The sequence below is a fragment of the Camellia sinensis genome, chromosome 2 (genome assembly GCF_055761805.1).
Source record: "Camellia sinensis isolate YWXY chromosome 2, ASM5576180v1, whole genome shotgun sequence".
Taxonomy (NCBI): domain Eukaryota; kingdom Viridiplantae; phylum Streptophyta; class Magnoliopsida; order Ericales; family Theaceae; genus Camellia; species Camellia sinensis.
Genome location: NC_138962.1, coordinates 179,029,163 through 179,046,730, shown reverse-complemented (window position 1 = coordinate 179,046,730; position 17,568 = coordinate 179,029,163). Strand labels below are relative to the sequence as shown.

Sequence of the window (17,568 nt, the reverse complement as noted above, 5' to 3'; positions counted from 1 at the left end):
TGTCATGGAACTTGACGGTTGATTGAATACATTAACTATATGTATTGAGTGATTGTATATAGAACCAATGTGTTTATATACGTTATGTGTAGAGGAGGAGATAGGGGATGTACTCCGCGGTTTAGGGGAAGATAGGGGATGTACCTCTAAACCGGATAGTGTTGGGAGAAGATAGGGGATGAACTCCGTAGATACAGCTCATATGCTTATCTAGTAGTGAAGATAGAGCTTATATGCTTATCTTTGTGAAGTGTGGATATAGCTTATATGCTTATCTGTGGATATTGTGGTTATACATATCTGTTGAGAATGTGGATATAGCTCATATGCTTATCTGAATGTGGGATATAGTTTTTATACATATCTGTGGAAATGATGATAGAGCTAGCATGCTTATCTGTTGAAAAAGGGAAAATGAAAGGAAACTTGGACTCATAAGTCGTTTGACATAAATGTGTGATTTATGTGATTGTATCAGTGTTGGCCATCTATCAATTGCTAATATTTTAGTCATTGTTCATGGTTGGTTTAGTGTATTTCTACTGGGCTGTGGCTCACCCTATATGGGAATATCATTTTCAAGTACAGGAAGCATGCCACCTCCAAGGACATAGCTGGGAGGCTAGAGGCGGACATATTTTTGTCGCTTAACTTTTGATGTATTACATGTGACTTCAAGCCAAAGGCTTAATATGTAAACGAGTTAGTACTCTTTGTTGTAACCAAGTGTTAACTTGGAAAGTTGTAAGCCCGTAGGGCATTTTTGTTTTGATGTTAACATGTAATACTTATGTAATGGAACTCTAATGTATAAAAGAATGTGGTTAGTTTATATATAAATGCATGTCTTATCGGATGGGTTTAATGTTTTTTTTTAGGGCGTTACACTTTCTCTCTCTTACTTTTCCAAAAAGCTGTTTTGAGAGTTCCTCTCACTAAAACCCTAACTTCTCTCTTAGGATTGATCTAGTAGGAGTTGTTTTCTCACCTTGGGCCTTTACAAGAGTTGTGTTGATCGTCGAGGGCTACCTTGTAATCTGAAAATTTCGGGATTTGGAGCATTTCCGTTTCTTCACCTCCTTCGTTGGGTCCCATTATTTGAGGTAAGGATAACCTACTCCATCCTATGAACTTTGTCTTTGAATTTTAGCATTTTGATATGTTGGGGGTAGTTGGGTAATTTTGAGAAAGTTTGGGCCTTTGTGAAATTTTACAAAAGTTGGGGTTTTAGATATATAAACCTATATGCATGTTAGGCATAGAGAAATGAGATTAATGTTGGGACATTGATGGAAATGGAACCTTAGGGTTGTTTTGTGAATTATGGTAATTTGCCCTAATTGGTTTAATTAATTAATGCATTTAATTAATTGAAGAAAACGAGGAATTGAATTGAGAATGTTGAAATTGGGAATAAGAGTGTAGTCAAATCTTTTATTGCTCATCTAGTTGAAATGTTGGTATATTATCCACTTGTGCATTTATTTCCTGCTTAGAAATAATTGCTTTGGGCTACCGGTGGAGGGTAGTGTTGATTGTTGTAGACAATACATGATGATTAGGCAAACTAAAACTAATAAATTGGATGTGTCATAGAGTATGACGGTTGATAGAATACATTAACTTTATGCATCTGTGGATTGTGCATGTGACCAATGTGTTTATATGCATTATGTGTAGACGGTTGATAGAATACATTAATTTTATGTATTGATTGATTGCATATGTGATTCTGTGTTTATATGCATTACTTGTGTATGGGAGGAGATAGGGGATGTACTCCACGGTTTAGGGGAAGATGGGGGATGTACCTCTAAACCGGTTAATGGTTAAGGGAAGATGGGGGATGGACCCAGGGATGCAGCTCATATTCTCACCCATTGGAGTATTGATACAGCTCATATACTTATCTATTGAAGTATTGATATAGCTCATATGCTTATCTATTGAAGTATTGATATAGCTCATATGCTTATCTGTTGTAGTAGTGATATAGCTCATATGCTTATCTATTGAAAAGTTTGTTTGAGTTGATATAACACTAAAATGTATATCATCATTGTTTGCGAAGTATGGAAGTAGTTTATGTGTTATTGATACAACACCATAATGTGTATCCACTTTGAATTTTGAAAGTGAATTGTAACATAGACTCGACTGTCATGGAATTGTAATAAGATGAAAATGGAAGTGTAAGTACTGACCATCTATCAGTTGCTAATCGTTTAGGCATTGTTCATAGTTGGTTTAGTATATTTCTACTGGGCTGTGGCTCACCCTATATGGGAACATCATTTTCAGGTACAGGTAGCATGCCACCTCCAAGGACATAGCTTGGGAGGCTAGAGATGGATAAACTTTTGTTGTCTTATTTCCTTTTGGATGTGTTACGTGTAAATTCAAGCCAAGGGCTTATTGTGTAATTGAGTTAGTACCCTCTTTTGTAACCAAGTGTTAACTTGGAAAGCTGTAAGCCCGTAGGGCATTTGCTTTGTTGTCAAAATGTAATACTTTTGTAATGAAATACTCTGATGAATAGATGAATGTGGACTTTTATGTATCAATGCATGTCTCTATACGGATGGGTTTAATGTTGTTATTTTGAGGGCGTTACACAATACATACAGTTAATGTATTCTATCAACCGTCAAATTCCATGACACATTCCATTGATTAGTTTCCGTTCGCCTAATCATCATGCATTGTCTACAACAATCACGACTATCCTCTACCGATAGCCCAAAGCAGTTATTTCTAAACAGAAAATAAATGCACAAATGGATATTCAATCAACATTTTAATTCGGTGTGTGATAAACAATTCAACTACACCCTTTAACCCCATGCACTCCCAATCTCAACAATTCCATTTCATTTCCTCATTTCTCACAATTAATTACCCCAATTAATCAATCAATGTAATTAGGTCATTTTCTATAATTAACATTACAACCCTTAGGTCCCATTTTCATCAATGATTCAACATTTATTCCATTCCTCTATCCCAAACATGCATCTAGGTTTATTATAAATAAAACCCTAACTTTTGTAAATTAACACAAAAGCCCCAAACTTTCACAAAATTACTAAACCAACCCCAACATCTCAAAATACCAAAATTTAAAGACAAAATCCATAGAGAGGAGTAGGATATCCCTACCTCAAATTCGGAGTCCCAAGGGAGAAGATGACAAAACCCAACGTGCTCCAAATCCCGAAATTTTAGATTAAAATGTAGCCCTCGACGATCAACAACTTTTTTGTAAAGGCCAAAGATGAGCAAATCACTCCTACTAGATCAAAATCTAGAGAGAAGGTAGAGTTCTAGAGTGAGAGGCTCAACAATGGTGTTTTTGGAAAAGTAGGAGAGAGAAGAGAAAGTGAAAAAGTGATTTGAAAAGTCAAAACTCGGAACTTAAACCCAGTCGCCCCGCTCGAGTGTCAAACACCCGCTCGAGCGTCACTCACAGACTCCCGCTCGAGCGTCAACAATCCCGCTCGAACGGCGGATATACACTCCCAGAACTTTTACAGAACCAGGTCTCCACTCGAGCTTCCAACTCCCCGCTCGAGCGGCACTCACACAACCCCGCTCGAGTGGCCAACTCCACGCTCAAGCGTCCAACACTGCACAGGAAATACTGGATGGGTGCAATTCCCGCTCGAGCGCCAGAACCCCTGCTAGAGCGGACAGGTCAAAATCTGGGCAGCTAGTTTTGGTTTCTAAACTCAACCAACCTGTAACAAACCTGCCCAACACATCCTACAACTCAACTACGAAGTAAAAAGGATGTAAACAAGATAATAATCAACTACCAACATCCACGGACACATGTCCGGATCACTGTACAACGAGGGTAAATCCGGGATCGCTATATAAACACTAGCTTTATAGTCTGTCAGTAAAGAGATGAGACATAAGCAAAAGAGTGGACTCTATGATTTCTTCTTCTTCTTCTTCTTCTTCCCTTAATCCCACTGTCCCACTGTCCACTACGTTGGGATTGCTCTCTTATATTAGTCAGTCAATACGGCCAGATACCAATCCAAATATATATATATATATATATATGTATTTTTTAGATCATATTAGTCAGTCATTACGGCCGGATACCAATCAAAAAATATATATATTTTTGCAAGTAGGTTGAGGAAAGATTAAAAACAAAGGACAACAATGAGTTGCTTGGAGTTTTTGGTGATTCAACATCACATTGTTGTCCTCGAACCCCCTACGGCCATTGATGGACACTTGGACTTCATAATTTTCTGAGACTTTACCTCTTGAATGATCAACATGGAATTAATATGCCAAATGACCGAGGAATGGAGGGGCATATTTTAGAAATTTTAATTTTAATTTCTACATTTGGATTTTAAATTTGTCAAGAGAAATGGCAAGAAAAAAAAGAAAAAACAAGATAAAAAAAGTTCATACTTCTAAAAGTTCGGGAATTACAAATGCCTTCAAATAATAATATAATAGGTTTGAGAAAACTTCACAACAAACTTAACATATTTTTCCTTGTATTTTAATTACATTTTTTTTAGTACATAAAAAGAAAATTATAAATATGTGCAAGAAAGATCCTCAAAACAAATATAAAAAGAAAAAGCCCACATCTAATAAGGGAATCAAACCTTTTTTGAAAAAAGGAAAATCCTATAATTCAAAGCCTCTAGATATAGAAGTCTGGCCCGTTTGGACCAAGCCCTACAATAAGCCCACAATTTTCTTGTATGAGCCCACAGCCTAGCCCAACCCATTACATCGTATGCAATAACAATAGATCTAAATCGAGTTATTCAAGCCTAAATATATGGAAAATGCTACCATATGCACCTGCCACAAAATGTGTAATCCTATTCCAAATTGACGTAACAAAAAATGCCGCAACAAAACCATAAACTTTTACATCATGCATAACCTAACTACAAATTGGCATAATAAAAAATATCATAACTAAGCCAAAAACTTTTACATCATTAACCACAAAATTTTGGACATTTTATTATACTAATTTTTAACGAGATTATACATTTTGTTACTGATGTTACACAATTTTATGGTAAAACCATATTTTTGTGATAGAGTGCAACCCTTTAGGGCCAGATATATAGATACTAGGGTAAAATGCCCATGCCTTGCACGGGGTTACAGGTACTATTGTGATAAATTTAAATTTAAGAAATACACACATTCTAATAGAGTTTAGAAATTTTTTTTAAAAAAAAATGGGCTTTTATTTTTGTCTTCATCTATTTTTGATTTTTTTTAGATTTTAATTACAAATCTATTTATTTTGATGCACCTAATATAAATATACTTAAAATTTTAATATTTATGAGAAGTCTGAAAAAAATTTCACTAAAAAATAAAAAATATGAAAATGTTCTTATTTTTTCTTCTTTTTATTTTTATTTTTAGTAAGCTTTTTTTTTCTTTGTTTCTTTGTTTGATGTTAATTTTGGCTAGTACTTTGTTCGGTGGTACTGTATGGGTGTGCATATGTGATGTCAAACTTGGGTTATAAATTGATGTTAAAGAAATCAAATGTTGTTATTAAAATGTGATAATTTTCCCGTCTTCTCTAATAGGATCAAAATTTCGTTTCCGTACGTTCTTTCGGTTAGGTTGGAAATGAAAATAGAATTGGAAACTTTTCAAACTTTTCGAAAACATGAGAAATAACAAAAGGATTTGAAAGTGTATGAAAATATTTAGGAAAAAAAACAAAAACTTTTATTGATGTTAATAAATTGTCAATAGTTAATTACTTGAACATGTTGAGTGTTATGAATGCTTAGTTGGATAAAGGGGTTTCCCATTTTAAGAAAAATATATTAAAAGAAATTGAGAAATTCTTGTAATAGTAGGCATGGAAAAATAAACAATCGGTGCATTGCTCCTTAATGGATTCTAGACTATGAGCACAATTGGTAGCTAATTTGTTATCACAATAAAGTCTCAAAAAATCTTTTTTGGTTGGTCTTAATTCTTGTGGTGATTTTTAGTCAAAAGAAGTTCAAAGGGTCTATGTGTCATTGATTTGCACTTGATCTGACATCTGTTTGACTAGCATTTACTTTACCAAGTTGTAAAGATAACCTCTTTATCAATGTAATTAGCCCAATCAAACAGAGTTAAGAAAACAAATGTTTATTCAACAATCCTCAGAGCTTCTACTAAACTGAGGTGTTGTAACTCCATGCGTGAATTGATTAGCTGTAGCTACATGAATCTATTAGATTAGCGATTGACCCAAAAGCTTAATGTGTTTATGTTTTTAGAAGGCAAGATACTTTTTATTCTTCATGGAAAGTTGGAATTTCAATATTTTATACTATTGTTTCAGACTGAACAATTGTGAGCATGGTAGTTTAGAGTTTGAACTTGTGAACAATTTAGGATTTTCCTGTTAGTAGTTCTTAGGTTGTTATATTATGAAAAATTAGGGCTTGTAAAATTAGGTTCTTATAGTATGAAGAATTAGTTTAGTAGAGTTTTTCTGTATCAAAGGCCTATTGGTTATAATGTCTTACATGGATGGTTCAATACATGAAGATGAAATGAGAAACTATGGCGCGCACAGTGAGGTTGTGGGAAGAGTTCTTACAGTATGTGCATGCTATTTCATAGAATGTGAAATTAAAAAAATCAAAGTATGAAAGCAAGTACACACGAAACACATGATGAAAACGGGTTTGATAAACCTGAACAAAATGTCAATTAAAGATATGGAAAAGGTTCTTTGAAAGCATTTGAAAACACCCACCCATGAAAGCCCCAAAAAAAAATTTTAATTGAAAAAATTATTTAAAAAAATAATAATAATACCAAAGGGAAAGCATAACAACATAAAACAAAAAGTAAAGGAAAACATAAGCTCGTAAGAAGGAATGAAGAAATCATGACAAATCACAACAAAAGAATTCAAATGTTAATTCATGATAATTGGAGAAATGATCCCACACATGATTTTTTGTTTAAATGTACAAATAGATAATCCTTCTAAATAATACAAGAAATATAAGTCATGTAGGATGCTATTATATATGGAGCAAATAACTTTCATTTCCATGTTCATGTCGATATGCCACTTAAATATTTTGTAATACCAAAAGACCCATGCCTAAAGGCACTCCTGTGTAATATATGTGGTGTTTGCTCTCAAATGTGCTTACTTTATTATTTTGAAATAATTGAGTTACTTTGAATGCAAAGTGTAGGTATGGAAGTTGTGAGCATTATGTTCTATTGGGGTGGAAAGATTTTGCGCAATCGCGATGAAGGTGTGTCGTACGACACCGAACCTCAGGGGTTGTATAATGTGCACAGGGGGATAACATTGGGCGAGTTGGAGGCTATGATGGTGCCGAAGGTTGGTACGCATGGGGAAATAATACGATTAGAGTTTAAATGTAGACTCCCATGTCGGGGGAAGTATAGGTTGCTGCCAATCAAAGATAATGAGACCTTAAGTAATGTCTTAGAGCTCCCACATAAATTAGGCCCTGATTATTTTTTGGAAATCTATGTGGAGAATGAGAGAAATTTTGGTGGCACAGAGATGCCAATTCCGGTGGGTGGGACATTCACTCAAATGTTGACACAATCGTAATCCCCTGACAATACACTTATACAGTCTGCACACATGTTCCTTGAAGATTACCCTTCATTCAATAATTCTCAGAGTTACAATCGATTAAATGCATCACAGAACGTAGATGGTTATTACAGTGCCGGAACAGGTCCAAGTGCTCGACAACGTATAATCCGATGGTTCTTATAACCCCATATCCCCACTGGAATGAAGAATGTCCACCGGTTTGTAATGTTCAACGTACAACGAAGACGGCTGTCCAAAATTATGCATCCTCCGATGATATAGTGCCATTGTTTGACGAGGTTGGAGTAAGTGATGAAGATTCCGTGGAAGATGTGGATGGCGCATAGGAAGGTGCAGACAATGACTCTGGTGATGACGAAGTTGGAGGGCATCATGATATGCAAGGAGGTACACACAAATGTCCATATCCTACCATAATTTGCATTTCGACAATGATGGTTCCATCACTAGCCGTGATGTTGTCGAACGTTGGCCATTGTGGGAGTTTGAAACTGCTCATTTGGAGAAAGGAATGATATTTACTGATAAGAAAATACTAGTGCACGCTGTTCAGTTGTATAACCTGAAGCGCAATCGAGAATGCAAGGTCGTAGAATCCAAAGGAAATAATTGGGTAGCCGAGTGCAAGCACGGCTGCAACTGGAGGGTTCGGGCAACGAAGTTGAAAGACAAAGATTTCTTTCAAATTAGTAGGTTTGAAGTGCCGCATCAGTGTGTATACCCTAGAATGAATAGGGACAATTGCAACCTCAAGTTCGAGGTCATTGCTCATTTCATCAAGGCACAAATTGCGGTAAGTGCCATGCTAGATAGATTATTGTTTTTAGGATTTCATTATGACTGTAATGTATTCAAATATAATTTATATTTGCAGATATCACCAGAATTGCCTCTTGCTACCATAATTGAGGTCGTGAAGGAGAAGTTTCAGTTCACTATATCATATAAGAAAGCGTGGCTTGCAAGGACGAAGGCAGTTGCAATGGTGTTTGGTGACTGGGACGAGTCGTACCGAAGGTTGCCTAGATATATGGTTGCATTGCAGGCATTCAATCCAGGCACAGTTGTCATGTGGGACATGATTTCGAATTTGCACTCTACCTCAATCGGAACTGAAATGTACATGAACTATGTGTTCTGGGCATTTAAACCTGCAATAGAAGGCTTCAAGTATTGTCGTCCAGTGATATGCATTGACGGCACACACTTGTACGGGAAATACGAAGGGAAGATTGTTGCGGCCACTGCAGTGACTGCTGCAGACAAGATTGTACCTCTTGCCTTTACCGTTGTTGACAAGGAGATGATTGAGAGTTGGGGTTGGTTCATTACTCTGCTTAGGCGGCATGTGTGCCGTGACCGAGAGGGGGTCACATTGATATCCGATCGACACGCAGCTTTGCTTAGTGTCGTGTTAAGAATTTGGGACAATCCAGCAGTTCAACCAAGAGGGTACCATAGGTATTGCTTGCGACATGTATGTAGCAATTTCAATGAAAGATTCGGCAATTCAATAGTGTAAACACCCCATTTTTGACCGTCCTCAAGACTTGGACATCACCGCTTGAACACTCGGTGATCATCCATGTTCGTGTTTGTTTTGAGTTCCCAGAGGTCTTGGTTACGCGCCTTGCCTCAGAATCTCTCGACTTGCTTGTTCTGTGCTTGGTTTTACACCAAGGACTTGTTTGTTTTTGCACCTAAGGGTAGAGAGTAGCTTGCTAGCTACCCCTGATACCCACCGGCCATGGCTTGAGGCTACCAGCCTTGTTTTGAGGCTACCGGCCATTGGTGAAATAGTCCATTGGCCGGTCGGCATTTTGTGTGGCCGGCCGACTACCTGTTTGGCCGATGGCCTCCTTTTCTGGCCGGTACCACCTTTTTGCCTTTTTCAGGCATGGTGCATGCCAGCTGTGCCAGCTGGAATGCATAAACCCTGCCCCCGTGCACATCTGTGGCTGTTTTGCCCCTTTTGCACCCTTTTGGTCTAGCTTCTTGAGGAAGCTTGGACCTTTGTCTTAGCTTCCTCAAGAAGCTTGGACCCTGCCTCAGCATCCTCAAGAAGCCTTGGCCCCTTTACCTTGGCTTCTTGAAGAAGCCTTGATCCTTTTATTTAGCTTCTCTTGGAAGCTTAGCACCTTGGAGGGTCTATATAAGGAGACAAACCCTCTCCTTGTTTTTGGTTCAGCAAAATCAGACCTAGAACATGTATATTCTGATACATACATTTTCTCTCTCTATATCTCCCTCTCTCTCTTCATTTGTGTGTGTTTGAGGGCCTAAAAGGGTGATTTGTTCTTACTTTTGCACTAAAACACACACCATTACACCATACTTCGACTTTGGGAGGTGTTGAGGGTTTATTCTTGAGGTTTTGAGCTGGTTTTGATTAGAAGAAGGTGGCTGGACTTGCTATTCTTGAGGTGTTCTTCAAGGATAACACTTTTGCTTTAGATCCCCCAATCTTGCACTAGCTTTTGACCTACTTTGCATACTGATTTGAGCTTCGTGTATAACTGAAAAAAGTCTTGTATTTGCATGCTTAAGATGCTTCATTAAGGTCATTTTGTTGTTTGGGGTCGATCTCCCCCTTTTAGGCCTTGTTTGGCCCTTTTTGTACTCTCTTTGTTAAGTTTTGGAACCTCTTGTGTATTGGCCTTTTCACCACTGAAATCCAGTGGATTTTTAGTGGTGAAGAAAGAGTTTTGAAGTCTTGCATAGGGAAGGGACACCCCTCTCCCTTGGTCTCTCTTTTGTTTGCATTTTTGGCCCATAAGGGTAGCATGTATGATTAGTTGTTCTTGGTTTCATTCCAGAGGTTTTTTTTTTTTGGTGTTATTGGGTCATATTGTGCCTCTGTTTTTGGTCGGATTAATGGCCCCTTTCATGTTTAATATACTTGCTTTGTATTCCTCTCTTTGGCCTAGAAGTGCATCATGCATTTAACCTAGCATGCTCTCATGTTTTTGCCTAACTTTGTGAAGTTCTTAGCCATATCTTACCATGCTTGAGGCCTGTTGGGCGCTGTTTTGATCATATTTGCCATGTTTGGTATAGCCTCTTTGCATTTCGGCTTGTGAGCCTTGAGGATGTGAGTCATGAGCATGCTTGAGTTGGGTTGTTTCAGTGATTTGGAGTCATTTCTCATGCTATTTCAGTCCATAACCCATGCTCGTATGATTGCATTTAACATCCGCTTCATGCCTTGAAGAGTTGTTTTGTTGTGCCTTGAAATGAGCATTGTGTATGCTTAAGTGTTTAAGTCTTTGGGGCTGCCATATCAGTGGGTTTTGGGGGCTCATTTTGCATGTTGAAACTCTGTTTTTGGTTGTTTAATTAATGCCATGTGTGGTCATGATAGTGGTGGTAGAATGCTCTTTTTGTGCCTTAGTCTTAGGCTCATTGATGTGCATGTTTGCATGAACATTTGTCCACCATTTACACCATCTTTGGCCACTATTTTGGAGAGGGCTAAGGCCCTCTCATTTCAGTATAAGTCCATCCTCGCATACTTTGCATGTTTGGCATGTTACATTGTATTGGTTGCATGCTTACATTGCATTACATTTGCATGTGTGCATGTTGTTTAGCTAGTTGCATTGCATGTTTAGACATTGCATGCTTGCATGATAGATTGCATTGCACTTGACATGTTTTGCATCTTAGCCTTATGTTGCATAACTTGAGCCATGTTTGTATACATGCATTGCATTACTTGGTTTGGGGTGTCAAACCAAGCACGAGGGGTGATGTGTGTTCGTACTCAAAGTGACGAAACACGTCTCAACCCTTGGGTCGCCAATGCCCTTAACCTCAATATGATAGGGTGTTGGCATTCATTTGTTTGTTCCATACATTTACATTAAGAGGCAAACTTGGCCTCTTAGTCCATCACGCATCAAAATGCATAATTGATGGCCCGAGGGTCGAGGGTCATGCTCCCTTGAGTCCATTGCATGATGAGGAGTGTAGCCATGCTCACATTTGCTTGAAAATTCCATGCCATACATTGCTTGCCCTCTGCTGCTGTCAACTGCAGGATTCTACAGGAAGAAATAGCCGGCCGGCTACTTGGAGTGCCAACTGACCAAATACAATTAGCCGGTGGCTCAACCAATGGTCGATGACCATTCCCTTCGGCCGGTGGTGTTCCCACTTGGTCGGTGATGCTCCCCAGTGTTCAGATAAGCATCCTTGGGACTTGTACAAATTTTCAGAGGAGCAGGGCAGTGTAAACAGAGGCAACAGTGCTATGGCAGCGAGTCTCCGAGCGGGGCGAGTCAAGCATGCATCATTCGCGCATTCCGAGGCAGAGCTGCGGCAGTCTCTTTAGCTTCACATTTAAATTATTTTTGTGATTAATTTGTTAATTAATTAAGAGGGTCTGTAATAATTAATTAGCTAGGATAGTTGATTCATTATTCGGACTGTATTATTCTTTTGGACCCTCCGAGCGAGGGCAATTGTGTAATAAGTGTGTGTGAGTGTGTGTATGTCTTCCAACCCCACTTCTTTCTTCTCTTTTATTTACCAGCTTTCGATGGTTAGTATTAGGACATATTTAAATTAGCATACCTTATGTTATGCATGCGTGCATTCATACATTTGTCTTGCATGCATCAGGCTTGGCGCATCATACTAACTGCATTTGTGTTTCAATTCCAAATTGAATATGTGTTAGTTGTAGCATTTTTCATGTTATTTTAGAATAGTCGAGCCTATTGTATTCACATTCCTGCATGTGTTGCATTAGGCATTTCTGTATAGTTAAGATCATGCATGGATTTCTAACATAGCTTTTGTTTTGGCTTGGAGTACTCGGTAAGCTTTTATGCTTTAGCATCCTTGCATACGTGTGAATGTTGCCATGACAGCATGATTACCATGAGGCTATTTGCTTATGTGATATAACTGCTTGAATGCTTGTGGATGGAAGTTGAATTACCTGAATTGGAATAATGCATTAAAACTGTGAGTTTTAAGCCCACTTGATAGTGGCAAAAATCATCTTTTCTAAAGCCCACTTGAGGGTGGCAAAACTTGCATTTTAGCTTACTTACGACTAGCAAACTGCTTTAAAAAAAAAACATGAAATGTTTTGTTCTAACTCAGGCGATTCAGTCTATACTTGTATGCTGTGCGCATCACATAGTAAATCTAGGCTAATAACCAGAATAAGAACGCATAATGTTTTCAAAACAAGATATCATGATTAGTAAAGGCTGATCTTCGGATCGGGCAAGAGGGGGTGCTCATAGCTGACCTTCCCCAATCGTACCCAAGTTCCCGAGCCAAGGCAACTCTGGTGATGACGAACACGTGGCCTTAGGCAAATGAGTCAGGGTTTCCTAAATTCTCCCAAAATAAAATATTTAGGTGGCGACTCTATATCTGGCAAAGCAGTCCATGTTTGGCACTTCTTTACAAAAATCTGTTTTTCAAAGCGATTTGTCAGATTTGGACTCTTTGGTTCAGATTAAGAACCGTGACAATTAGAGTCCGAACCGTAGTGAGCCCAAAACGAACAGAACAGGACTCATCCTCCGGGGGCGTTCGGGGACGTCTACAAATAGCGAAGGATCTTGTGTGGAGAGCTGGTTCTGCACGGCAAGTGTGGAAGTTTAACAAGATTATGGACGATATCTACAAGCTCGAGAAGAATGTTAAACGGTGGTTTAGACGGATGAACCCTATTCATTGGACATTGTGCCATGATGGTGGTTGTCGTTGGGGCATATTGACGACAAACCATATAGAGGGCTTCAATGGTGTACTAAAAGGCGCACGCAGTGTTCCCATTACAGCATCAGTTGAGATAACTTTTTATCAGCTCGTGAAATATTTTGACGAGGGCAGGACCATTGCTGAAAATACAAGTAATCGGGGTCACTTGTACACAACTAATGTTCAACGATGGATTGACGAGCACCAAGCTAAAGCGAATGTGCATATGTTGGTACCGATTAATAGGTAATTTTTATCGGATGCACCGAATTCACTATACATTAACATTTCGCACTCGTCGATCATTGATGTTAGTCTATATTTAAACATGTATGCATATTAATCCACGCACATACATTTTTCCTGCAGAGGAATAGGGGAATATGAGGTGAGGATAGCACCGCATGGGATGGGGGGTGGTGCTCGTCAAATAGTTAATCTCCGACCACCGAGTTGTTCATGTGGGAAGTACACATTATTTCACTTGCCATGTTCCCACATGCTTGCTGTGACAGCAGACTTGGGCGAGGACCCTTTTCCTTTCATTGCACCAGAGTATAGGTTGGAAGTCCACAAGCATATCTTCGCGCAGAAGTTTAGGCCCATGTCGCACGAGCAATATTGGCCTGACAATGATTACCCAACTTTGCTTGTTATTCCAGCTCGACAACGTGAAGTTAAAACGGGTCGTCCTCAACATAGCCGCATCCACAATGAAATGGATACTTCAGACAAAGTGGATTGCACCATTGTAGTTTGTGTTTGCAAAGAGGGCACGATAAGAGAAAATGCCCAGCGAGAATCCGATCGATTCGACAGTAGTTTTTTGTCTTCTTTACATATTAGTTCCACGCTACTTTCTTTGAATTGGAGTCAATGTAATATTCAATGAATCAGTATACAGTAAATTGATAATGTAGTTACGAATTTAATTACTAATGACATAGATTTGGTCAAATGTGGCAAATCTCTTCAATTGCTTTAGTTGTTGCAAGTGTCCTTTGTGCACTGGATTGTGCAGACTTTGGTGCGTTGATGGTCGATTGTGTGCTGACCTCGATGGACACCAGTTTATCTAATGTTAGAAAAATGCAAATATTCATAGAATGAATTGATGGTCGATTGTGCGCTTTCATTGTTCATCAAATTTTCGGCCCCAAACAGTGAAAGCGTGATTTGTAATAGCACTTTAGCCTAGTTTGGGAATTCCGTCCAAACTAGGCCTAGTTTGGGAATTAAGTTGATAAATTGGCTTAATATGGGAAAAGCCTCAGCGTTTCGTTTTAATTTTTATTTTTATTTGTTCTGTAATTTTCTAAAGAAACCCATATTTGAATGCATTGGAATTGCTGCTCTCTTACTCATCTTTTGATTCCCAAGTCCAAACTTCCCACATGAGAAAAAATAATTAATTTTTTTTTTTTGTGAAAACAGATTTTGTAAATACGTTTTGTAAAACGACTTTTGTAAAACCGTTTTTTATTAAAAAAAATTTGGTCAAAAAATATTTATGTTGAAAATATTTTTAAAAAAATTAATGTAAAAACGGTTTTAACTAAAAATATTTTTGGTCAAAAAATGACTTTTCTAAAACTGTTTTTTATTAAAAATATTTTTGGTTAAAAAATATTTATGTTGAAAATATAAATTAAAAAAAAAATTTAATGTAAAAACGGTTTTACCAAACCGTTTTTTATTAAAAATATTTTTGGTCAAAAAATGACTTTTCTAAAACCGTTTTTTATTAAAAATATTTTTGGTCAAAAAATATTTATTTTGAAAATATAAATTAAAAAAAAATTAAAGTAAAAACGGTTTTATATTAATTCAGAATTAATTAAAAACTTAATTAAAACCGGCTTTTCTAAAGTCGTTTTCTATGTTCAAATTTTATTATTATTTTAATCACAAAACATGGCTTTTCAAAAATTGTTTTCTAAAAAACGGCATTGCTAAAACCGTTTTACCCTATTATGGGAATAAAGATAAAAACACACCCTAAAGTGGGACTAACGTTCTAAAAATAACATAGTCAGGGAAATCAGCCGGGAAAAACCTGTTATCAAAGAGAGGGCAGCGGTGGATTATCCCAAGGTTCGAATATATAGAGAAAAAAGGGGATTTGTAGAGAGAGAGAGAGGAAGAAGAAGCAAACCTAGTAGTCGATTGGTTCGGCAACCCTAGCAACCGAAGAGAAGAGATGATCACCCTAGCAATTGATTTGGCCTTTATCATCAGATAGAGAGAGAGATTGAAACCGTTGTGATGAAGGCAAAATAGTTATTTTCGGAAAAAAATATTGGCGCCCCAAATTTCATTTTGGCACTTTTTTTTTCTTTTAATCATACAAGGTAATACTTTTAACGGCACATGATGTTTGCGTCATAAAAAGTATAGTACTTTTAATGGTGGGCGTTGTGCGCACCGTGAAAAGTATTCACTTTTCACAGCTAGCGTATGTGCATTGTGTATAATTAATGTATTAATGGCACGTTATATGTACGCCGTAGAAAGTTTTATTATTTACGGCGTGCATTGTAAATCATAAAAAAAAAATCATCGTTATTACCATTCACAGCCTACGCAATAGACATGTCGTGGTTGGAAAAGCATTTATGACGTGTAAAAAAAACAAGTCGTAAAAGTGATAAATTACGGCGTGCATTTATTGTATGCCGTTGATGTGGTGCTGTAAAAAGTCAGTTTTGTTATAGTAGCTCATAATCACATCTCATAACCAACACCCTTTAACTCATGACTAACATCACGTATCTCATAGCCAACATCATTTTGCTCATAACCACACCACTTTGATCATAATCAATATCACATATCTCATAACCAAATACCTCTTGACTCATAATCACACCATTTTGCTCATAACCAAAATCACTAATCATATATCTCATAACTCATAAGTAACACCCTTTGGCTCATAACCACTAATCACATATTTCCTAACCAACACCTTTTGACTTATAACTACATCACTTTAATCATAACCAATATCACATATCTTATAATCACTAATCAGATATCTCATAACTAAACATCCTTTGACTCATAACCACATCATTTTGCTCATAACCAACATCACATATTTCATAATCACTAATCATATATCTTGTAACCATTACCTACATATCTTATAATCAACACCCTTTGGCTCATAACCAATATCACATATATCATAATCATTAATCACATACTTCATAACCAACACCTTTTCGTTCATAACCACACCACTTTTATCATAACTAACATCACACATCTCATAACCATTACCCATATATCTCATAATCAGCATTCTTTGGCTCATAACCACTAATCACATATCTTGTAACCACATCTCATAACCAATACCATTTGACTCATAATCATACTACTTTGGTCATAACCAACATCACATATCTCATAACCACATCTCATAACAAATATCACTCATAACCACTAATCGCATATCTCATAACCAATACCATTTTGGTTCATAACGACCTTATTTTGATCATAACCAACTTAGAACCACTAACCACATATTTCATAACCAATTTCAATCACATATTTCTATTTTATATTTATTTTAGTCATAATATCTATCCTGAACATAATAGAAAGGGTAATATATAAACAATATTCATTTTAAAATATCTATATACACACATAGACATATATAAATAATTTGACTAAATTTTAATAAAAAATATGTTGAAAGATGTGATTTTATTTTTTTCTACTAAATCATTATCCTCTTAAATTTTTTGCCCAACTTTTCCTATTTTATTTTCCTATTCTAATTTCTTTCCTTAGATTTGTCCTACTTATGCCTTAATTCTCTTTATTCTCACTCAGATTCCTCTATTTCGCTCAAATTATCAAACATTCAACGTTGATAGTTCTTCCTTGTTAGATTTTTACTTTTTCAACCTCGATCGTCTCTCTGATCCTATAGCTCTGTACCAGATCCTTGAACTCGTCACTACTCTCCCTGTCTACTTCAACCATATTGATGGTGATATTTCTTTATCTACTAAATGCATCTATCTCGAAACTCTAGTTCCTTCACATTAATATGTCATACATACACAAACCTTTGCCTCTAGTTTTGATTCAAAATATTTTGTTTTTTCAATTTGTACACATATATGTGTTCTAGAATGGTTGGAAAATGATTTTACGTATATATAACTAGTGGTGTGGTATGCAATTAAAATAAA

At 37.0% G+C, this 17,568-nt stretch overlaps 1 protein-coding gene and 1 long non-coding RNA gene across 3 annotated transcripts in view; one reads left to right on the top strand and one right to left on the bottom strand.

Annotated features, from left to right (window-relative positions):
- The window catches only part of LOC145808670 (uncharacterized), a 34,630-nt gene extending 19,017 nt beyond the window's left edge, over positions 1-15,613 (bottom strand). The window contains exon 1 of one of the 2 annotated variants that reach the window (XR_014352143.1): positions 15,510-15,613. This is a non-coding gene — a long non-coding RNA (uncharacterized LOC145808670). The remainder of the gene's footprint in view (positions 1-15,509) is intronic. The other variant, XR_014352161.1, reaches the window with a different exon arrangement.
- Positions 8,028-9,152, top strand: LOC145820735 (uncharacterized). Its single transcript, XM_082917336.1, has 2 exons — positions 8,028-8,423; positions 8,505-9,152. The coding sequence occupies exons 1-2, from the start codon at positions 8,028-8,030 to the stop codon at positions 9,150-9,152; spliced, it is 1,044 nt and encodes a 347-aa protein (XP_082773462.1).
- Positions 15,614-17,568: the final 1,955 nt, after the last annotated feature.